Source organism: Helianthus annuus, chromosome 16, assembly GCF_002127325.2.
Source record: "Helianthus annuus cultivar XRQ/B chromosome 16, HanXRQr2.0-SUNRISE, whole genome shotgun sequence".
Classification (NCBI taxonomy): Eukaryota; Viridiplantae; Streptophyta; class Magnoliopsida; order Asterales; family Asteraceae; genus Helianthus; species Helianthus annuus.
Genome location: NC_035448.2, coordinates 188,446,851 through 188,471,387, shown reverse-complemented (window position 1 = coordinate 188,471,387; position 24,537 = coordinate 188,446,851). Strand labels below are relative to the sequence as shown.

At 40.4% G+C, this 24,537-nt stretch overlaps 3 protein-coding genes across 3 annotated transcripts; 1 reads left to right on the top strand and 2 right to left on the bottom strand.

Annotated features, from left to right (window-relative positions):
• Nucleotides 1–5,462: 5,462 nt before the first annotated feature.
• Nucleotides 5,463–8,640, bottom strand: LOC110920206. The gene is made up of 4 exons (XM_022164429.2): nt 8,152–8,640; nt 7,927–8,048; nt 5,694–6,368; nt 5,463–5,535 (listed from the first exon to the last, which is right to left on the bottom strand). Exons 1-4 carry the CDS (start codon nt 8,638–8,640, stop codon nt 5,463–5,465), a joined length of 1,359 nt encoding a protein of 452 aa, XP_022020121.2.
• A 3,494-nt stretch (nt 8,641–12,134) lies between these two features.
• On the bottom strand, nt 12,135–16,787 carry LOC110918749 (PKS-NRPS hybrid synthetase CHGG_01239-like). Its single transcript, XM_022163037.2, has 4 exons — nt 16,189–16,787; nt 13,975–15,031; nt 13,452–13,892; nt 12,135–13,369 (listed from the first exon to the last, which is right to left on the bottom strand). The coding sequence occupies exons 2-4, from the start codon at nt 15,023–15,025 to the stop codon at nt 12,204–12,206; spliced, it is 2,658 nt and encodes an 885-aa protein (XP_022018729.2). The 5' UTR covers nt 15,026–15,031; nt 16,189–16,787; the 3' UTR covers nt 12,135–12,203.
• Nucleotides 16,788–20,209: 3,422 nt separating this feature from the next.
• On the top strand, nt 20,210–22,616 carry LOC110918751 (lignin-forming anionic peroxidase). Its single transcript, XM_022163040.2, has 3 exons — nt 20,210–20,458; nt 21,556–21,916; nt 22,025–22,616. The coding sequence occupies exons 1-3, from the start codon at nt 20,240–20,242 to the stop codon at nt 22,411–22,413; spliced, it is 969 nt and encodes a 322-aa protein (XP_022018732.1). The 5' UTR covers nt 20,210–20,239; the 3' UTR covers nt 22,414–22,616.
• The last annotated feature ends 1,921 nt before the right edge of the window (nt 22,617–24,537 follow it).

The window sequence follows — 24,537 nt, the reverse complement described above, 5'->3', positions numbered from 1 at the left end:
AGGCGCGTACGGGCCTAACGAGCGTCGAAACTAAGCCCGTCGTTAAACGGACTTAGTTTCGACGCTCGTTAGGCCCGTACGCGCCTTACGGACGACGTCGACTAAATAATATTTTTTTTATTATTTAGTCGACGTCGTCCGTAAGGCGCGTACGGGCTTAACGAGCGTCGAAACTAAGCCCGTCGTTGCCCGTTAGGCCCGTACGCGCCTTACGGATGATAAATTTACAAAAATGGTCCCTGAGGTTTGATGTGTTTACAAAATTGGTCCCTGAGGTTTGATGAATTTACAAAAATGGTCCCTGGTGTTTCCAGGATTTACACAAATGGTCCCTGGTCAATTTCTGAAAAAAAATATTATTTAGTCGACGTCGTCCGTAAGGCGCGTACGGGCCTAACGGGCAACGACGGACTTAGTTTCGACGCTCGTTAGGCCCGTACGCGCCTTACGGACGACGTCGACTAAATAATATTTTTTTTATTATTTAGTCGACGTCGTCCGTAAGGCGCGTACGGGCCTAACGAGCGTCGAAACTAAGCCCGTCGTTAAAATTTTAACGACGGGCTTAGTTTCGACGCTCGTTAGGCCCGTACGCGCCTTACGGACGACGTCGACTAAATAATATTTTTTTTTATTATTTAGTCGACGTCATCCGTAAGGCGCGTACGGGCCTAACGAGCGTCGAAACTAAGTCCGTCGTTGCCCGTTAGGCCCGTACGCGCCTTACGGATGATAAATTTACAAAAATGGTCCCTGAGGTTTGATGACTTTACAAAATTGGTCCCTGAGGTTTGATGAATTTACAAAAATGGTCCCTGGTGTTTCCAGGATTTACACAAATGGTCCCTGGTCAATTTCTGAAACACAAGGGACCATTTTTGTAAATCCTGGAAACACCAGGGACCATTTTTGTAAATTCATCAAACCTCAGGGACTAATTTTGTAAACACATCAAACCTCAGGGACCATTTTTGTAAATTTATCATCCGTAAGGCGCGTACGGGCCTAACGGGCAACGACGGACTTAGTTTCGACGCTCGTTAGGCCCGTACGCGCCTTACGGACGACGTCGACTAAATAATATTTTTTTTATTATTTAGTCGACGTCGTCCGTAAGGCGCGTACGGGCCTAACGAGCGTCGAAGCTAAGCCCGTCGTTAAACGGACTTGGTTTCGACGCTCGTTAGGCCCGTACGCGCCTTACGGACGACGTCGACTAAATAATATTTTTTTTATTATTTAGTCGACGTCGTCCGTAAGGCGCGTACGGGCCTAACGAGCGTCGAAACTAAGTCCGTCGTTGCCCGTTAGGCCCGTACGCGCCTTACGGATGATAAATTTACAAAAATGGTCCCTGAGGTTTGATGAATTTACAAAAATGGTCCCTGGTGTTTCCAGGATTTAATAAAATGGTCCCTTGTGTTTCAGAAATTGACAAGGGACCATTTTTGTAAATCCTGGAAACACCAGGGACCATTTTTGTAAATTCATCAAACCTCAGGGACTAATTTTGTAAACACATCAAACCTCAGGGACCATTTTTGTAAATTTATCATCCGTAAGGCGCGTACGGGCCTAACGGGCAACGACGGACTTAGTTTCGACGCTCGTTAGGCCCGTACGCGCCTTACGGACGACGTCGACTAAATAATATTTTTTTTATTATTTAGTCGACGTCGTCCGTAAGGCGCGTACGGGCCTAACGAGCGTCGAAACTAAGCCCGTCGTTAAACGGACTTAGTTTCGACGCTCGTTAGGCCCGTACGCGCCTTACGGACGACGTCGACTAAATAATATTTTTTTTTATTATTTAGTCGACGTCGTCCGTAAGGCGCGTACGGGCCTAACGAGCGTCGAAACTAAGTCCGTCGTTGCCCGTTAGGCCCGTACGCGCCTTACGGATGATAAATTTACAAAAATGGTCCCTGAGGTTTGATGAATTTACAAAAATGGTCCCTGGTGTTTCCAGGATTTAATAAAATGGTCCCTTGTGTTTCAGAAATTGACCAGGGACCATTTTTGTAAATCCTGGAAACACCTATACGCTGCGTATTGACCAATACGCAGCGTATACAAAACTGATGCTCATTTGGGGTCATTTTGGTAGGCTTGAAGTGTCAAATTTTTGCCAGGTTTCTATACGCTGCGTATTGACCAATACGCAGCGTATATAAACTTGGTAAAATTTGACACTTCATACCTGGAAACATTTTGTGTCAATTTCAGAAACATAAGGGACCATTATTGTAAATCCTGGAAACATCAGGGACCATTTATCTAAATTATCAAACATCAGGGACCATTTTTGTAATTTTATGAAACTTCAGGGACCATTTTTGTAATTTTATGAAACTTCAGGGACCATTTTTATAAAAAATGAAACACCAGGGACCAAAGTGTAAATATATATAAAATCAGAATAAAAGGGGGTCTTCTTTAAAGAACCGGCCCTTAGCATGAATCGAACTCGTGACCTTTCATTTAGAACCGTAACGCCTTAACCAGTTTATCCTCCGTTCCGGAGCTGTTAGAACATGGAACTTAATTCTTATATGCAGTGACTACTAATACGCTGCGTATTGACCTATACGCAGCGTATACTGACAGTTAGTATACGCTGCGTATTGGTCAATACGCAGCGTATAAAGCCTTCTGAACTTTAAATTCACACAGAACCTGGAACTTAATTCTTATATTTTTTTTATTATTTAGTCGACGTCGTCCGTAAGGCGCGTACGGGCCTAACGAGCGTCGAAACTAAGCCCGTCGTTAAACGGACTTAGTTTCGACGCTCGTTAGGCCCGTACGCGCCTTACGGACGACGTCGACTAAATAATATTTTTTTTATTATTTAGTCGACGTCGTCCGTAAGGCGCGTACGGGCTTAACGAGCGTCGAAACTAAGCCCGTCGTTGCCCGTTAGGCCCGTACGCGCCTTACGGATGATAAATTTACAAAAATGGTCCCTCAGGTTTGATGTGTTTACAAAATTGGTCCCTGAGGTTTGATGAATTTACAAAAATGGTCCCTGGTGTTTCCAGGATTTACACAAATGGTCCCTGGTCAATTTCTGAAACACAAGGGACCATTTTTGTAAATCCTGGAAACACCAGGGACCTTTTTGTAAATTCATCAAACCTCAGGGACCAATTTTGTAAACACATCAAACCTCAGGGACCATTTTTGTAAATTTATCATCCGTAAGGCGCGTACGGGCCTAACGGGCAACGACGGACTTAGTTTCGACGCTCGTTAGGCCCGTACGCGCCTTACGGACGACGTCGACTAAATAATATTTTTTTTATTATTTAGTCGACGTCGTCCGTAAGGCGCGTACGGGCCTAACGAGCGTCGAAACTAAGTCCGTCGTTAAAATTTTAACGACGGGCTTAGTTTCGACGCTCGTTAGGCCCGTACGCGCCTTATGGACGACGTCGACTAAATAATATTTTTTTTATTATTTAGTCGACGTCATCCGTAAGGCGCGTACGGGCCTAACGAGCGTCGAAACTAAGTCCGTCGTTGCCCGTTAGGCCCATACGCGCCTTACGGATGATAAATTTATAAAAATGGTCCCTGAGGTTTGATGAATTTACAAAAATGGTCCCTGGTGTTTCCAGGATTTAATAAAATGGTCCCTTGTGTTTCAGAAATTGACCAGGGACCATTTTTGTAAATCCTGGAAACACCAGGGACCATTTTTGTAAATTCATCAAACCTCAGGGACTAATTTTGTAAACACATCAAACCTCAGGGACCATTTTTGTAAATTTATCATCCGTAAGGCGCGTACGGGCCTAACGGGCAACGACGGACTTAGTTTCGACGCTCGTTAGGCCCGTACGCGCCTTACGGACGACGTCGACTAAATAATATTTTTTTATTATTTAGTCGACGTCGTCCGTAAGGCGCGTACGGGCCTAACGAGCGTCGAAACTAAGCCCGTCGTTAAACGGACTTGGTTTCGACGCTCGTTAGGCCCGTACGCGCCTTACGGACGACGTCGACTAAATAATATTTTTTTTTATTATTTAGTCGACGTCGTCCGTAAGGCGCGTACGGGCCTAACGAGCGTCGAAACTAAGTCCGTCGTTGCCCGTTAGGTCCGTACGCGCCTTACGGATGATAAATTTACAAAAATGGTCCCTGAGGTTTGATGAATTTACAAAAATGGTCCCTGGTGTTTCCAGGATTTAATAAAATGGTCCCTTGTGTTTCAGAAATTGACCAGGGACCATTTTTGTAAATCCTGGAAACACCAGGGACCATTTTTGTAAATTCATCAAACCTCAGGGACTAATTTTGTAAACACATCAAACCTCAGGGACCATTTTTGTAAATTTATCATCCGTAAGGCGCGTACGGGCCTAACGGGCAACGACGGACTTAGTTTCGACGCTCGTTAGGCCCGTACGCGCCTTACGGACGACGTCGACTAAATAATATTTTTTTTATTATTTAGTCGACGTCGTCCGTAAGGCGCGTACGGGCCTAACGAGCGTCGAAACTAAGCCCGTCGTTAAACGGACTTAGTTTCGACGCTCGTTAGGCCCGTACGCGCCTTACGGACGACGTCGACTAAATAATATTTTTTTTTATTATTTAGTCGACGTCGTCCGTAAGGCGCGTACGGGCCTAACGAGCGTCGAAACTAAGTCCGTCGTTGCCCGTTAGGCCCGTACGCGCCTTACGGATGATAAATTTACAAAAATGGTCCCTGAGGTTTGATGAATTTACAAAAATGGTCCCTGGTGTTTCCAGGATTTAATAAAATGGTCCCTTGTGTTTCAGAAATTGACCAGGGACCATTTTTGTAAATCCTGGAAACACTAGGGACCATTTTTGTAAATTCATCAAACCTCAGGGACTAATTTTGTAAACACATCAAACCTCAGGGACCATTTTTGTAAATTTATCATCCGTAAGGCGCGTACGGGCCTAACGGGCAACGACGGACTTAGTTTCGACGCTCGTTAGGCCCGTACGCGCCTTACGGACGACGTCGACTAAATAATATTTTTTTTATTATTTAGTCGACGTCGTCCGTAAGGCGCGTACGGGCCTAACGAGCGTCGAAACTAAGCCCGTCGTTAAAATTTTAACGACGGGCTTAGTTTCGACGCTCGTTAGGCCCGTACGCGCCTTACGGACGACGTCGACTAAATAATATTTTTTTTATTATTTAGTCGACGTCATCCGTAAGGCGCGTACGGGCCTAACGGGCAACGACGGACTTAGTTTCGACGCTCGTTAGGCCCGTACGCGCCTTAAGGACGACGTCGACTAAATAATATTTTTTTTATTATTTAGTCGACGTCATCCGTAAGGCGCGTACGGGCCTAACGGGCAACGACGGACCTAGTTTCGACGCTCGTTAGGCCCGTACGCGCCTTACGGACGACGTCGACTAAATAATATTTTTTTATTATTTAGTCGACGTCGTCCGTAAGGCGCGTACGGGCCTAACGAGCGTCGAAACTAAGTCCGTAACGACAAAACACTTTAAATAACCTGCCAGAATTTTTTATAACCTGCCTGAATTTCAAAATATAACATTTCAAAATATGTGAAACTGTTTACACCGAAGTTTGATATATACATAACAAAATACATTACAAAGTTTGTACATACATAACAAAATGATAAAATACTACTGCTGCTGCTCCTGATGCTGCTGCTGCTGCTCCTGATGCTGCTGCTGCTGATGCTGATCCCAGTCCGCATCCGCAATGAAGGGTAGTGGAGGTAACCCGTCATGCTGTCGCTGCTGCTGCAGCGCCGCAGCCACCCACTCTAACAAATAATTGTTTCTCTCAACGTTTCGAAGCAGCCGCTCATGTGACGGGTCAGGACCGGGCATAACATGGCGTGGGAACTGGGGCGCCCCGGGTGGTCCACGCGGCTGTGGTGGCCGCGGAAGAACGGCGGCCGGGTCATGCGGCTCCGGCGGCTCCGGATCCCGCGGGGGATAAATCAGAGGGAACTCTTCTGGCAGTTCCTTAAGCTGGTATTGCGTGCCGTCCAGATTCTTTAACCGCTTCCCGCATGGAAAGTCTTTGGTAATATGCATCCCGTTTATTGTGTTCATCCCCATCCGCTTTGGCTGTGCCGCCGGGCCTACACGGCCGCGGTCGTTCTCCGGATGATAGCCCAACGAATGGGCTATCTTGGTCACGTAAGCGCCGCCGAATAGCATTCCGCGCTCCTGTCGATGATGCGCGGAGGCGAAATACTGCGCCAACCCGTAGGCGAGAGCGCACGGCCTCTTGTATAAGAGGCAATACAAAAAGAATAAGTCACCACTCGTACACCACTCCCGGCTTTTGTTTCGAGCAGTGATCGAAGTGGAAATCATCTTGTGCAAATACCTGCATAAATGGAAACCAGTCAGTAAATAATAATCAGACGACATCGATTAAATGGAAACCGTAAGTCGCGTAGGTCCCTAACGGGCATTTAAACGGCTGCAAACGCAGCCGCAAACGGCAGCGATTTCGCTGCCGTTTGCGGCTGCGTTTGCAGTCGTAAATGAGCGTTTAAACGGCTGCAAACGCAGCCGCACACGGCTGCGTTTTCGCTGCCGTCTGCGGCGGCATTTGCAGCCGTAACCGGGCGTTTAAAGGGCTGCAAACGCAGCCCCAAACGGCTGCGAAATCGCTGCCCTTTGGGGCTGTGTTTGCAGCCGTTTAAACGCCGGTTAACGGCTGCAAACGCAGCCCCAAACGGCTGCCGGTTTAGACGTCGTTCAAACGCCGGTTACGGTTCGACTTCGACTAAAAAATTAAAAAAAAAAATATGTTTAAAAAAAAATCCTGTTTAAAAAAAAATTGGTTTAAACGGTCCTTGGAGTTTCAAAAATTGACACAAATGGTCCCTTTTTTGATATATTTACACTTTGGTCCCTGAAGTTTCAATTTTTTACAAAAATGGTCCCCGATGTTTCAAAAATTGACACAACCCTAACGAGCGTCGAAACTAAGTTCGTCGTTAAAATATAAAACGACGAACTTAGTTTCGACGCTCGTTAGAGACCTACGGGCCTTACGGTTCGACTTCGACTAAATAATAAAAAAATATATATTTTAACGACGAACTTAGTTTCGACGCTCGAACGGACCTACGCGCTTTACGAGCGTCAAAACTAAGATCGTCGTTAAATTATACTTTTTTTATTATTTAGTCGAAGTCGATCCGTAAGGCGCGTAGGTCCGTAACGAGCGTCGAAACTAAGTTCGTCGTTAAAATATAAAACGACGAACTTAGTTTCGACGTTCGTTAGGGACCTACGCGCCTTACGGTTCGACTTCGACTAAATAATAAAAAAAATATATATATTTTAACGACGAACTTAGTTTCGACGCTCGTTAGGACCGTACGCGCCTTACGAGCGTCAAAACTATGATCGTCGTCGTTAAATTATATTTTTTTATTATTTAGTCGAAGTCGAACCGTAAGTCGCGTAGGTCCCTAACGGGCGTTTAAACGGCTGCAAACGCAGCCGCAAACGGCAGATATTTCGCTGCCGTTTGCGGCTGCGTTTGCAGTCGTAAACGGGCGTTTAAACGGCTGCGTTTTCGCTGCCGTCTGCGGCGGCATTTGCAGCCGTAACCGGGCGTTTAAACGGCTGCAAACGCAGCCCCAAACGGCTGCGAACGCTGCCCTTTGGGGCTGTGTTTGCAGCCGTTTAAACGCCGGTTTACGGCTGCAAACCCAGCCCCAAACGGCTGCCGGTTTAGACGTCGTTCAATTTTTTACAAAAACGGCTGACGGTTTGATATATTTACACTTTGTTCCCTAAAGTTTCTATTTTTTACAAAAATGGTCCCTGATGTTTCAAAAATTGACAAAAATCAACTAAATAATTAAAAAAAGAAATTTTCTTTTAAAAAAATCTGTTTAAAAAAAACTGTTTAATAACTAACGTACCTGAAGAGCGGATCCTCAATCAGCGTACTCCTCCCCTTGGATTGGTGGTGGTCCCAATGACGGATGTCCGCGATCAGATCCCAAAACCCTAATAGCGTGGGTTTATCAATCATTACGAGCCCCTGTTTACACGAATGTTTATTAAACGTTAAATTAATATTAAATCTTAAATGTTATATATTAAAAATAATAATAATAACAATACAAAATTTGTGTTAAACGTACCTTCGTATAAAGATCCGTAGCAATCTCAGCCTCCGTATACAAACCGCTATGCACCGCAAACTGTGCAAGTGACATTTCGCGCGCCTGGCCAGCCATGCGAAAAGAAACCTCGGGCGGGGGAGGGGGCTGCGCTGGGTCCACAACCTCATTTGGCCGACGAGGATGAAACTCGAACGACGACAGAAACTCGACTAGTATCTCCCTGTAGGTCGGCGTAAATGATAGCTCAAACAGACGATCCCACGGTGAATCAACGGGAACAAACCCCCGCACCCAATCTTCAACCTCAAGCTTCCGGAGGGTTTTCCACGAAACCGCAAAGTGTTCACCAATATGCATCTTCCGAAGCTTCTCGCAACGGAGCGCAGCCTCGGACTCCAGAGGAAACTCCAAATACGGGTGATTCTCTAGAGGATCTGGCGGTGGACGCGCCCGCCGTTTCCGCTGCGGCTGCTCCGGAATACCTACTTCGAAATCCATTTCCTCCATTTTTCTGTTTTTAAAAAAAAAAAAACAATTTAAGTTTAAGTTTAAAAAAATATATATTTTCTGTTTAAAAATATATATTTTCTGTTTACAAAGTGAAAGCATAAAGACAAGTGAAAGCATAAAAATATATATTTTCTGTTTAAAAAATATATATTTTTCTGTTTTTTAAAAAAAAAAAAAAAACAATTTAAGTTTATGTTTAAAAAATGGTCCCTGAGGTTTGATGTGTTTACAAAATTGGTCCCTGAGGTTTGATGAATTTACAAAAATGGTCCCTGGTGTTTCCAGGATTTAATAAAATGGTCCCTTGTGTTTCAGAAATTGACCAGGGACCATTTTATTAAATCCTGGAAACACCAGGGACCATTTTTGTAAATTCATCAAACCTCAGGAAACAATTTTGTAAACACATCAAACCTCAGGGACCATTTTTGTAAATTTATCATCCGTAAGGCGCGTACGGGCCTAACGGGCAACGACGTACTTAGTTTCGACGCTCGTTAGGCCCGTACGCGCCTTACGGACGACGTACACTAAATAATATTTTTTTTATTATTTAGTCGACGTCGTCCGTAAGGCGCGTACGGGCCTAACGAGCGTCGAAACTAAGCCCGTCCCGCTCGTTAGGCCCGTACGCGCCTTACGGACGACGTCGACTAAATAATATTTTTTTAATTATTTAGTCGACGTCATCCTTAAGGCGCGTACGGGCCTAACGGGCAACGACGGGCTTAGTTTCGACGCTCGTTAGGCCCGTACGCGCCTTACGGACGACGTCGACTAAATAATATTTTTTTTATTATTTAGTCGACGTCGTCCGTAAGGCGCGTACGGGCCTAACGAGCGTCGAAACTAAGCCCGTCGTTAAACGGACTTAGTTTCGACGCTCGTTAGGCCCGTACGCGCCTTACGGACGACGTCGACTAAATAATATTTTTTTTTATTATTTAGTCGACGTCGTCCGTAAGGCGCGTACGGGCCTAACGAGCGTCGAAACTAAGTCCGTCGTTGCCCGTTAGGCCCGTACGCGCCTTACGGATGATAAATTTACAAAAATGGTCCCTGAGGTTTGATGAATTTACAAAAATGGTCCCTGGTGTTTCCAGGATTTAATAAAATGGTCCCTTGTGTTTCAGAAATTGACCAGGGACCATTTTTGTAAATCCTGGAAACACCAGGGACCATTTTTGTAAACTTATCAAACCTCAGGGACCAATTTTGTAAACACATCAAACCTCAGGGACCATTTTTGTAAATTTATCATCCGTAAGGCGCGTACGGGCCTAACGGGCAACGACGGACTTAGTTTCGACGCTCGTTAGGCCCGTACGCGCCTTACGGACGACGTCGACTAAATAATATTTTTTTTATTATTTAGTCGACGTCGTCCGTAAGGCGCGTACGGGCCTAACGAGTGTCGAAACTAAGCCCGTCGTTAAAATTTTAACGACGGGCTTAGTTTCGACGCTCGTTAGGCCCGTACGCGCCTTACGGACGACGTCGACTAAATAATATTTTTTTTATTATTTAGTCGACGTCATCCGTAAGGCGCGTACATTATTTAGTCGACGTCGTCCGTAAGGGGCGTACGGGCCTAACGAGCGTCGAAACTAAGCCCGTCGTTAAAATTTTAACGACGGGCTTAGTTTCGACGCCCGTTAGGCCCGTACGCCCCTTACGGACGACGTCGACTAAATAACGTACGCGCCTTACGGACGACGTCGACTAATAATATTTTTTTTATTATTTAGTCGACGTCGTCCGTAAGGCGCGTACGGGCCTAACGAGCGTCGAAACTAAGCCCGTCGTTAAAATTTTAACGACGGGCTTAGTTTCGACGCTCGTTAGGCCCGTACGCCCCTTACGGACGACGTCGACTAAAATTTATATTTTCTGTTTAAAAATATATATTTTTCTGTTTTTTAAAAAAAAAAAACAATTTAAGTTTATGTATAAAAAATGGTCCCTGAGGTTTGATGTGTTTACAAAATTGGTCCCTGAGGTTTGATGAATTTACAAAAATGGTCCCTGGTGTTTCCAGGATTTACAAAAATGGTCCCTGGTCAATTTCTGAAACACAAGGGACCATTTTATTAAATCCTGGAAACACCAGACCCTGTTCTTATCCCGAAAACTAAATTGACCATTTTTTTAGAAATAGATTTTTTTTACCTGAACCTGGTTTGGCCCGTACGCACTTAGTTTTTTTAGTCGACGTCGTCCGTAAGGCGCGTACGGGCCTAACCGGCAACGACGGACTTAGTTTCGACGCTCGTTAGGCCCGTACGCGCCTTACGGACGACGTCGACTAAATAATAAAAAAAATATTATTTAGTCGACGTCGTCCGTAAGGCGCGTACGGGCCTAACGGGCGTCGAAACTAAGCCCGTCGTTGCCCGTAGGCCCATACGCGCCTTACGGATGATAAATTTACAAAAAAGGTCCCTGAGGTTTGATGTGTTTACAAAATTGGTCCCTGAGGTTTGATAAGTTTACAAAAAATGGTCACTGTAAACCCTAATCAAACAAATCAAAAAAACACCCCTAATTTACTGTAAACCCTAATCAAACACATCAAACAAACACCCCTAATTCACTGTAAACCCTAATTTACCTATGATACAGCCCTAATTTACGGATAAAATACCAAAAAAATCAAAATTACTTAAATAGGTTGAGTATATACCTCGTTTATACTTCGAATTCGCGTGTATACGGTCGGAAATACGTAGTCGCCTTCGTAGGGGTTCGTAGTGGTTTTGTTTGTAATTTGGGGAAGAACATACGCTGCGTAGGGGTTTTCCTGATTTATATCAGAAGCTATACGCAGCGTAGTGATCAATACGAAGCGTATGTCCATGTCTAAAATTACGATCTAGCCCTTCTATCAGTGCTATACGGGGCTTAATATAAGGGCAAAAACGTCATTGTGCACCTTTATATACGCGTCGTATTGATCTCTACGATACGTATATAAGAGGTCATCACAATGACCTTTATACCCTTCTGTTTAGCCTATACGAAGCATCTGTAGAAGGGCATAAAGGTCATTATGATGACAATTAAATACGCATCGTAGAGACCCATACGAAGCGTATTTAAAGGTCCGAAAATGACGTTTTTGCCCTTAGTTTTAGCCCCGTATAGCCCTAAAAGAGGGGCAAAATAGTAATTTAACATGTTTATATTTTCAAACTTCAATTTGGGGGGAAAATTGTCCGCCTTTGACATAGGATGCGTATTGGTCAATACGCTGCCTGGTTTTTCTCTACCTTTTTACCCTTGTTATGAGGCTAAAGGAAGCCAAAAAGAGGGGCTTTATTGTCATTTGGATAACATACGATGCGTAGGGATCCCTACGCACCTTAGAAGACCTTTTTTATTTTTTTTTTCTTGGTTTGTATTTAGAGAAACTAAAAATAATCCAAAAATTATGTTTATAAAAATTTGAATTATAAATTATAAATTATAAATTATAAATTATAAATTATAAATGAATTAAAAATGATAAAAACTTTATAAATTAAAAAATTTCTACAATTTACAAAATTACAAGTTTCCGCTTAATCTTCGATAACATTTAAACTCGGTTCTCTGTCTTTGTCTCGGTCTGATTTAGGATGCATTAACTCGTAGTAGTGCTCTAACTGCGGTGTATACATTTCTTCCCACCGTTTCGCAGCTATTGATCGATGTGCCGACCACATCGGGTTCACTAAAGGCATGGGGTAGTCTCCTTCCAACTTAGCATGTATGAAGTGTCCCCCGTGAACATGTACAAGCGTTATCGCTTGAGGTCGTGGATCTAGTGGGGCATCCGTTAATGGGAAGATGGTAGAGCTCCATTCAATGCTTAGCACGTGGAGGACAATATTATACCTTTGCGCTATGAGAAGCCCTACGTGGGGCATTTCCATCCAGTGACTTTGATCGCACCCTTTCACTGAATGCCATTCGATGCTCTTACGTATTCGTTTAAAGTCTCCTTCGTTATATGTTTCGAATACATGCTTCCAACGCGGTTTGTTATGGTCAATCTCCAGTAGTAAATCTCTTCGAATATTGGGCCATGCGTGTTCCGTAAAACCTAACCCGACAGCCACAGACCTGTACCCACAATGACCGTCTGGGGTCACATCTTGTATACGCGATATGTAAGAGCGAAACTCTGATGGAATTTGATTCTTAAACCTCTTAATGCATAACAAGTGCTCGTCCCCCTTTATTAATGGAAAAACCTTATCATCCCTCGTCTCCTTCTTTTTAGAACTTGTTGAACTGTTTGGTTGCATTTTAGGTTTTTCAGACTTCACAAATGAACCAGTTCCACGAGAGCCCTCTGACGGTACGTATGAGCTGTGTCGGGGTAAATCGTACCTATGCTTGGGGGAAGCGGTAATTACGTTGCTGTCCTCGCCATAGGAGCTGTATCTCGCAGCTTGGTCTAACCTCGCAGCTTCATCTAGCCTTTCTTGTACTTTCTTTGATGTAGGCCGACCGCGAGTGTTTTGCTGGACGATCGGTGGTTTCTTGGTTGACGATTTCGGGGTGAAAACCGCTTTTATCTTTGAAAGCATACTCTTTTGCTGAACGGGGGACTGCGCCTCTAAATGTTGCCGCACATTATTGAGCTCTGCTACAATATCGACCTCCTCGTCTACCAGTTTACAAGGGAGCAAGTCAAGCTTACGCCAGAATACATCTATCTCGTCGAGTTGTATTATACGCCCTGCACAGTTAAGTTAATACGGTGTGAGAAACAGCTAAATCGTACAAAATAACAAAAGGTTTGTTGTTTTAATATTTTTTACCTGTACGGTTGTAGTTTTCCAGTCTACAAGCACACGGCAATCCTTTGCTAAGCCACATATGGCAACCACATGATGCGTTAAGTTTCCGCAACACATCCATCTTCCTCAGTAGCTCTTTTTCCAGCAAATCAAGTGCTTCATGGGAAACCTTTCCACGTAGGTTGTCCAACATTCGGTGTCTATGGTGGTTCATCGTTTTTTCGATGCTCTCAGTGAAACTTTTTTGTATTTCATCATACTGAGTTTCAACTATATCAATGATGCATCTTGCTATTCGCTCCAATGAACTCCCGCGCGTAATGTATCTTTTTAAATTTGCGTGCTGGCTCTCAACTCTGTTGGTGGTGCGCTGACCAAAGTTGCGACACTTATCGGTCCACGCATAAACGAACATTTCTTTATAGTCTTTGAGCCAGTTTTCGTAAACGTAATCATAGACACCTGTAAAAATAAAATAATGAAATGTAAAAGCGTGTGTGAAATATAATAGATTGGGTGAGTCGTTTGTTGAAGGAACACTTACTTTCTCGGTTGGCAACCACGAGTCGGTTATACATTTTCTCCAAGTTGTACTTGTACATGGGCTCTGATGAAGATTCGCACAATGTCCGCCAGTACGACATAAATTTCCCCCAATCTTCTTTATCGAACCCTTCCTTGCACTTTCTAGCTATATTTTGTTGGATGTGAAAGTGGCATAGAAGCCTTTTTGCGTTCGGGAATACTTTAGAACACGCGTTTATCAGGGCAAGCTCCCTATCCGTGACTATCACACGCGGCATCATACATTCATGCAATATTGACTTGATCCGCTCAAGCACCCACACGTAGTTACCCCTTCGTTCTTTACAAATAACGGCATGTGCGATACAAAAAGACTTCCCAGTCGACGTCATACCCACAACCTGGACAAATGGCATGTTGTAGAGGTTTGTTTTGTAGGTCGCGTCGATCAACATCACGTGCGGGAATGCACGCCACATAGTGATTGAATAAGGATGAACAAAGAAAATCTCTGTTACGACATCTGTTTTGGGATCTTGTCGGGTGTCGTAAATAAATCGGCGGTCATGCAGCAGGCTTTCCAGTGCCTGAATAGGATTCTTTCCGTCCATTATTGTCGCTCTAATTTTTTGTACCGCATTTTGCACGTCTTTCTGAACGTGCAGGCTGTCGGGGAACTGCTTTCTTAGGGTTTGAAATATGATACGTGGCTCCATGTTTTGAGCAGTTAGCTGCTCCACTAGCTTGTATTCGGCTTTAGTGAATCTTCGCACAAAAGCGTGGCCCAACAGACTCGTCGTAGGTTCGTGGTTATGGTTCGCACAGTCCACTTTTAACTCCCACGTGTCGTTCGTCACGTCCCGGATGGCGAGTAATGAAAACGGGCAGCCGATTTTTTTGCTACCAGCTTTCCTAACTGTTGCTTTACTACGGTGTTCACCACTACGGTCGCACACAAGCCATACCATCCCAGTAGTACCGCCAATATTTTTTGATCGGCGGGTAACAATTACGTAACCATTATCCTTTCCCGTTTCTTGTACCCAATTCTTCAAATCAGTTAGAGACATGAAACGCTAAAAAAGGTTACGTTAATAATAATATAATCGAAACTTCAGGGACCATTTGTGTCAAAAAGACATTAATAATAATAATAACAATATTAATAATAATAATAATAATAATAATAATTATAATAACCATAATAATAATTATAATAATAATAATAATAATAATAATAATAATATAATCGAAACTCATACTTCAGGTACTAATTTTTGTCAATTTTCGAAACTTTAGGGACCATTTTTTTCAATTTTAGAAACTTTAGGGACCATTTTTTTCTATTTTAGAAACTTTAGGGACCATTTTTTTCAATTTTAGAAACTTTAGGGACCATTTTTTTCAATTTTAGAAACTTTAGGGACCATTTTTGTCAATTTTAGAAACTTTAGGGACCATTTTTTTCAATTTTAGAAACTTCAGGGACCATTTTTGTCAATTTTCGAAAGTTCAGGGACCATTTTTGCAATTTTCGAAAGTTCAGGGACCATTTTTGTCAATTTTTGAAAGTTTAGGGACCATTTTTGTCCATTTTTGAAAGTTCAGGGACCATTTTTGTCAATTTTTCAAAACTTCAGGGGCTGTTTTGTCAATTTTTGGAAACTTCAGGGACTATTTTCGTAAAATTTGAAACTTCAGGGACTTTTTTTTGTTTTTGGCACTTAACTGGACTAACTGAGTTCTCTAACTCAGTTAGTGGTCCCTTGTATTAAATGCTAACCTAGTTAGGATATAACTATGATTTAACTAACTAAGTTAGGTTTAAACTAACCATTTTAACTATGATTTAACTAACTAAGTTAGGTTTAAACTAACCATTTTAACTAAAAATCAATTTCATGATTCTTTTATTTATTTACAATACTAATTTATTTAAAATATTTTTTATTAATTTATTTATTTAGAAAAGAAAAATAAATGTTTATTAACTTAACTTTCTTAACTTGTTTATTTACTAAATCTTATAATTATTTTGTTAATTAATTATAATATTTTTAACAACAACAATAATAATAATAATAATAATAATAATATTTATAATTATATTTATAATTAAAGTATTTTAACAATAATAATAATTATTATAATTATATTATTTTTAACTATAATAATAATAATAATAACAATTATAATTATAATAATAATAACAATAATTATTTTAATGTGATACCTCATTTACTTGAAATGGATTGCTCGGGGTAGATGGTTCATAAAGTGATGTGTTACGGGACTCATAACCATATCCAACTTCATCCCTAGATCTGTCGTATACACTGTAACCACCGTCACCCCCATATCTATCGTATCCACCGTAGCCCCCATATCCACTGTAACCACCTTCACCCCCGTATCCACCATCACCACCGTATCCACTGTAACTTCCGTATCCACCTTCGTCCCCGTATACCCCATAACCCGGATACGATGGCTGCGACGGGTAATATGGTTCATCAACAGGTGCATTCTCAGCACCGTATCCACTTTGTTGCACGTACAGAGATTCATACCCGTATCCGTAATCTGGACACACTTGATGCACCGGATAATTTGGTTCATCAACAGGTGCATTCTCAGCACCGTATCCACTTTGTTGCACGTACGGAGATTCATACCCGTATCCGTAATCTGGACACACTTGATGCACCGGGTAATTTGGTTCATCAACAGGTGGAGTGGGAGTCTTGTTCAAGTCTGGCAACTGTGTTTCTTGATCAACAGGGACTCCAGACACAACCTCCTCCTCCTCATTGGCAGCATTTGATCCCCATGTGTCGTTAGAATAGCGATTACCGAAATAATTATCCTTCCAAAATGATGACATTTTAACAAGGTTGAACCAAAAACAAACAATTTACTTAAGAAGAAGATGAAAAGGAAAGCAAAGTATATGAAAAGGAAAGCAAAGTATATGTCGGATGATGGGTAACAGACATGAATGGAGGGATAAATAGACTTTCATCTGGCATGTCAATACGCAGCGTATTGATCCCTACTCACCGTATTACTTTATTCACGTGCCCTGGACAACATCGTATCAGGTCAAATCAGTCTGCCAATACGCAGCGTATTGATCAATACGCACCCTATGTAAGACTGATTTGACATGGTACGAGGTTTGACTGTCTGGTCGTGTACCTACCACTTATATACGCTGCGTATTGGTCAATACGCAACGTATTCAGGTAACCCTATACGCTGCGTATTGACCAATACGCAGCGTATGTAAACCCTAAGTGTGCAGATAGCCTGGCTTAGTGTGCAGATAGTGAGAGCCTTTTTTTAATGCATAAGATTTCTAATGAACTCATTTGACTTTTGTATCCATATTTGACACGCTAATATTTATAAAATATAATTCAAAAAGTTGGACAAAAATTGTTCGCGTCAAGTTGACTCAGTCAACCCAACCAACCCGGCCCACACTAAGTACCTGTTTTGACCTGTGACCCAATCTCCTATTTTGCACCAATATCTGGGACCCTTTTATCATCAAGTAGTACCTCTGTCACTTGCTCCATGACCCGCCTCTAGATCCATTCATCGCAACATGAAATATTATAGGAGGTGAATCTTTACTTCTTTTACACAGGGTTTTGGGGAGGTCTTACCCGAAAACGCATTTAACGCAATTATCCTACAAAATCTCCTAAATGCGAGTGCTCTTGGTCTAAAGGTACAAAAACAACCACATATCTAAGATACACATATTCAGACTCATAGTTGTTAATAGTGCTCATAGCGAGCGCTATAGCGAATAGCGTAGAGTAGCACTCATGTGTCGCCATTTGATTTTGGCGCCTCCATAGTGGTTAAACAGCAGGGTTTTATGTTTTTTTCTGTTCAATATAGCGGGATGTTATAGGTATAAGATAGCAAGATTTTAGGTTTTATATTAAGTATATATATAAAACATAATGGGTTGGGTTGAAGGTCACTAAAGAATGTTTTCAACATATCAACCTTCTGGAATCAGTTTACTATAAACAACTTGATAGTTTCTAAGAATTTTTACACAAGAAGATGAAAAAAATGGACAAAACTGTTCTGAGGTCAATACTAAGCGCCCTGACAAAAATGTTTGATCTGAACCTTTATATTTTTGCGATCAGTTTATGTTGATTATAGAGAAGTTTTAGATACAATGGTGACTGGATGGAAGGCTAAGAACTGGTGATCTTTGTTACTTTGACAATGTAGGATTCTTATACATTCTGGATCGGTTAAAACAATCAAGTGTTTATAGCTATATAAGTGGCCAACACAGGTGGGTCATGCAAGTTGGGTAACGGGTCATACGGGCCAGGCCCGTTGTGTTGACTCGTAGCACCTTTTGGCCAAACGTTTTTTATCTTTAGGGTTCTTTCTACTTGCATATGGGGACATTCAACCAGCTCAAGGTCAAGGTATGTAGGTTAATTTTTTTTATATTTACAGTTAACATTCAATATTTTTCATGTAACCCAGTTCTTGATTTTTGCAATTCATGCCTTCAATTCACTCCAAAGAAAGTATCTTTGAAGACCCATTTTTGTTTTTATTAGACTGGGTTTTCTTTGACCCGGATTCTTGTAATTGGCTTGGTGTCACATATTCTCTGAATCAAGCTACAAAATTGTAAGAAAGTTCTGTATTTAATACCAATTTAAGCATGATTTTTATTTCTTATTGCTATTGTGATACAAATTTGGGTTTACAGTAATATATTGAGTTCTTTAATTGACTTGTACCACATTAACTTGCGAATATTTTCTTTGCCATAAGTATTTCTAAGAAACCTTGGAATCATATGTCGTTCCTGAAAAAAAAAACCTTGGAATTGGCACTGGTTGGATTATCATTATCATGTACTACGTATGCATACATTATAGATGTTTTATTCTTTGCATTATCATGTACTACGTATACTTATTTCATTACGCCGTTAAGGTACCCGGCCTACTTATACCATGTGTCCACTTAACGTGGGTGTTTGGGATTGCTTATTTTGAGCTCCTTTTAAGTTTTTTTCTTAAAAGTTAATAACTCATTTTTGTAGTATTTGGATAATGTGTTTTGAGAATGAGTTTTAGTGGTTTGAAAAAAAAGAAAAGAAAAAGTTAGATAGTTGTAACTTTTTCAAATAGGAGATGGAAAAGAAGAAAAAGAGAAGCAAACCGAAACACTATCAATATGCATTATTTTTGTTTGTTACGTTATGAGCGTAACCCGTCCACCGGACGGGTATTAAACTAGTTCAATATTAAGAATTTATACAATCATGCCCTCTATGAAGAAAGATCATTCCAGATGTCTATAAATTCATTTTTAGTGTTTTTAGATTATAACATTCCTCTTTTTTATATTCTTTTGTGATTTATCTGTGTTTCATAATCTCATAATTGAACATGTTTTCTGTACATATATATTTTTTTCATAAGAACTTGTTTTTTCTTCAGGATATTGTCAGCCCAATTATTTTGTTTATAGATTTGCGAGAAAAACATATAAAAGCCTGTGAAATAAATATATTTAATCACTATAACCAATTTAGTTAGGGGACTGGGGGCGGTGCCCTTTTGTCCGTGATAAAGCCTTCTTCCACGCGTGATAGATTTCAACAACCAACCGCCACCATATATTTCAACGAGTGATGGATGTAGTGCGTGATATATCTCACGCATTATGGGGTATTAAGTGAATGTGAGGAGGTGTGAGGGTTTTTATTTTTGGGTGTTGTGAGTGACAACTATTGCCACTATAAAAGGTTGTTAGTGTAATGGTTGATGACATGGCGGAACTTGATTGGGTGTTGTAAGTGATGAAATTTTTGCAAATGATGACCACCCCTCCCCCTTATGAACTGTTAAAAGAAAATCACTATATTTGTAAACATGTCATAAGATAATTATCAATAACATTTTAAAAGTTATTTGCAATGAACTTTCTTTTTTTTTTATTTAGTCGGCTTGGGACAAAAGGAAGGGTAGTGGATAAATGTTTTAGTTTAATATTTTAATGGGAGTTAACTTTATTGACTTGGTGAGAATGTCAAATAGCCTTTTTGCTGAGCTTACACGCATGAACGAGCAAGGGGACAAAGTCAGCCCATCATACAACTGTTGATCAAACAAAGACATCTTCACCACGCGGTGTACCCCAAACACTATATAAGCCTCCTTCATGCCCTTTTATTTGCATTCCATAACTCAACTTCATACACATCATGAAATCCATTCTCTCAAATGGCTTCCCCAAATATTATTACACTTATCTTCTTCTTGCTAATTCTTTGTGTTATAAACAATACACCATGCGAAGCACAGTTATCTTCTACATTCTATGACGCTTCATGTCCCAATGCACTACGTACAATCAGGACATCCATCCGAACAGCCATATCTCGTGAGCGTCGCATGGCAGCTTCCATCGTTCGTCTCCACTTCCACGACTGCTTTGTTCAGGTACTATCTTAACCATATACCATATCTGCAAGCAGGGGCGGATCTAGGTTTATACGTACGGGTTCACACGAACCCACTCGGTTTAAAATTACTAGTAGAAATGCTATTAAAAAAATCGGATTCACCCATAAATGATTTGAGAGATGAACCCGCAGCAAAATTCCTCAAGCAGCGCAGTGGCTAAACATTAGCCTTTCTAATTTAGAAGTCATGTGTTCGAATCTTCTATTACTCATAAATATCATTTTAAGTCTTACCCCAACTTAACTAAGCAAACCCATTGGATAACTGAATACAATTATCCCATATTTGGGGTGGTGATTACAAATACAAACATATTATGTCATCAGTGTCTTTTTCTTCTTTTTTTTCATCTTGCATTGCACTCTTTGCTACTCACACTTAGTATTAACAATATTTCAATGGTTTTCGCTACATGTGTGATTCCTTCGATAACATGCAACTCTTTTAGGTAAAAGGTAACTATTTTGGTATTTAGAGTACTATGCCACTATGCTAATATATGTTCATATATGTGTGTACATTCAAGTAGCGATGAGCTCGATACCGAGAGTACCGGTACCGAAAATCCCCAAAAGTGGGTACTGGTACCGGTATTTAAGGGTAAAAACCGGTAAATACCCGACCGGTACCGAACCGGTATCGAAAATGTCAAAAGTCGGTACCGAAAATGTAACTGGTTCGGTAAATTCGGTACCAGTACCGGTTCGATACCGGTACCGGGTACCATTTGCTCATCCCCACATTCAAGCTTGTCATAAAGCTAGATCTTTTGCAAGTTACTTGATACTTATAATTTATTTTATTACAATGTGTATTTGTAAATACCATGGTATATATGTTACGTGTTTTATAATTTCTGATGATCATGTTCTTTATTATTGTATCGTATTTTTATTATGTGATGAACTTAACCTGACCCGAACCGTCAAACCGACTCGAATTTTTTTACGTCTGATCCTATGAGATTGGAGCATCTATAAAGAATGAACCCACTGAAAAAAATTCCTGGATCCGCCACTGTCTACAAGATGTAAAAAGATAATTTGTAACGAGTTTTGTAACATTTAATGCAGGGTTGTGACGCGTCTATCTTGCTAGATGACGGTCCTTCAATCATAAGTGAAAAGAATGCATTGCCTAATAAGGGTTCAGTAAGAGGTTATGAAGTGATAGAGGCAGCAAAATCTGAGGTTGAAAAACTCTGTCCTGGAGTTGTATCATGTGCGGATGTACTAACCGTTGCTGCCTGTGATGCCTCAGAAATGGTTGGTGGTCCATCATGGTCTGTGAAGCTCCGAAGAAGAGACTCAACCACGGCTAGCCTTCTTCTAGCAGAATCCGGTGCTCTTCCTAGTTTCAAAGCATCGCTAGACTCACTTATATCCACCTTTGGTGATAACGGGCTTAGTGCCAGGGACATGGTTGCATTATCAGGTGCTTATTTGCCGTATATGTAGCTTAATTAATTCATCGATTAATATATATTTTATTATATAAATTATAACAAAGTGTGAGCTAATATTGAAGATGTGGTTAATGCAGGAGCTCATACTATTGGACAAGCGCAATGCTTCTTATTCCGTGATAGGATATACAACAACGGATCAGACATTGATGCAGGATTCGCTAGCACCCGTAGACGTCGTTGCCCTATCAACGACGGCAACGGAAATCTTGCACCACTCGATTTAGTGACTCCTAATTCGTTTGATTATAATTACTTCAAGAACTTGATACAAAAGAAGGGTCTTCTTGAGTCTGATCCAGTGTTGTTTAGCGGTGGATCAACAGACAGCATTGTTAGGGAATATAGCAATAATCCTTCAAAGTTCAAGTCGGATTTTACAGCTGCAATGGTGAAGGTGAGTGAAATCAGGCCTTTAACAGGTCAAGAAGGAGTCATACGAAGAATTTGTGGTGCTCTTCCCTAGTTATTTTGAATGTCATCTAAATCTTTTTTCGATTACTTGGAAATTACACTGTTTGTAATCATATCTTGATTCCTTTATTTATTTTTTTATTTTCAACTGTAAAGAAAAAGACCTTCAATAGTCCATTACACTTTTTGTATTGTTTGCATCGTGTTAAAGAGAAATTTGTTGTTCAATGAATAAGAAGTGTGGGTTTCATTCTCTATTATAATTTAATAGCTGTAGTTACCACGATTTTAGGTTTTTAGTTAAGATTTAGCCTTTGCTAATTTGTTTGAAATATATTTACATATGATATAATCATTCTCGGTACAATTTATAATATGTATGCTGGATTGTAATTTTGCAGTACCAATTTCGTACTAAGTTTTATTTAACCATGTGTTTATTGAGAATCTGGTTTTTTTTACTTACTAATTATTTAATTTAAATCATATAAATTATACATATCCACTTGGTGACCTCGGAAGCGAAAATAACACCAACTGATATTCCTCCAGTAGTTTCGTCCAAAACTACAACCAAATCTCTAAAGCCAAATCAAAGTCTGGCTCAAAAAGGGGTAAAAGCATAAAAGGCACACTATTCTGCGTTGTTTGTGAGAAAACAAAGCACAACACAGTGAATTGTTACATGGTCTTAGCTTATGAGAAAAGCAAGAGGATTAATCTGGAAAACTTTCAAGAAAAGCTAGTTTTCTATCCATGTAGTGAATTCAGTTAGTGTGAGTTAACACAATTTTGAAGTATTTAAAATTGTTAAGGCTCCTGTAACAATGGCCCTAAACCATAGGAAATTCACTAGGGCAGTTTAAGTGACTGGTGCGCGACCTGCCAACATTAGGCCTAAACAGAAAATTACCATTCTACCACTCATCAGTACAAGCCAATGAAATTAAAGGCAATGCAGTGAAGCCTTGATGGAATCAAGCCTGCAAGTTATCAGGCATGGATTCCAAAATCACTCCACTGAAAAGTCTTTTCACAATTAAAAAACACAAATAACGGGGAAACTACTACTTTTTTTTATCAGGTAGTTTCATGTGATCGTTACAAAAACCCAATAAATACTCTTTCAGAAGTTTTGGGTTACTTTTACCACTTTCATAATAGTCCGTTAATCAATTGCAAGCGCAAACTTCCAATTTTACTCTCTATACCTTCATTATTCACCTCACTTGAACATGGCCAACCTTCCTCTACATCCTACTGATATGCACCAAATGCAACATATAAATTATATCAAATAAGGTATAAAATCAACTCTTTTTAGTACTAATATTGGAAAAAGTGCATTTATTTGTATACTTTTGATTTTCAGGATTAAAAGAGCTTAAATGTACAAAAGGAACAAATTAACGGCAAAACCAGCGTAAATACAAAAGAAGGGAAGTTGATACATCATACCGACCCTCCGAGCTTCACCCCAAGACCAAATAATTTAATACATATAATTGTGGAAAGACATTTAGTGTAGAAACAAGAACAAATGGAGAACCAGAAAAACATGTGTATCATTTGTTTTAATTTTAATATGTAAGATGATTGTGTAACAGTCCGCCCAACTCTCTCCCAGTAGATAAGCAAAACCCTTTTTAACGATGAAAGTTACTCTACTTCTACTTCTAAATTACACCAATTTAATATTAAATATATCTCATGCTAGAAATTGTACCCCGATCTTCTCCCAAATAAAGCAAAAGCCTCTACCACCCTGTCAAAATTGGAATAAATTGGAATGGCTGGCAACACCCTTAATACAACTCTAACAATGCATTGTGTAGTTCTTTACTTTGGAAGTTAATTTGGCCATGTCGGTGCATGCACGTATAATTGAGTGTCGGTAAAGGTAATAAATTAATTAACTGGTACATAAAGTTAAAAAAGAAAATACTATATTTTAATACAGCAGATTTTAAATAGTTTGTGTTGTATGAAACTAAAAGAAAAATTAAAAATATTATACTTAAATACATATATTAATTATCTATTTATTATTGATATATGGTAACGGATATAGACACTTAATTCATAAGACTGTAAACACACTTATAAATACACAATGTTGTGAATGAATTTGTGTTGTGTTTAAAGTTACTGAAACCACAAAGCAATACTAGAATGA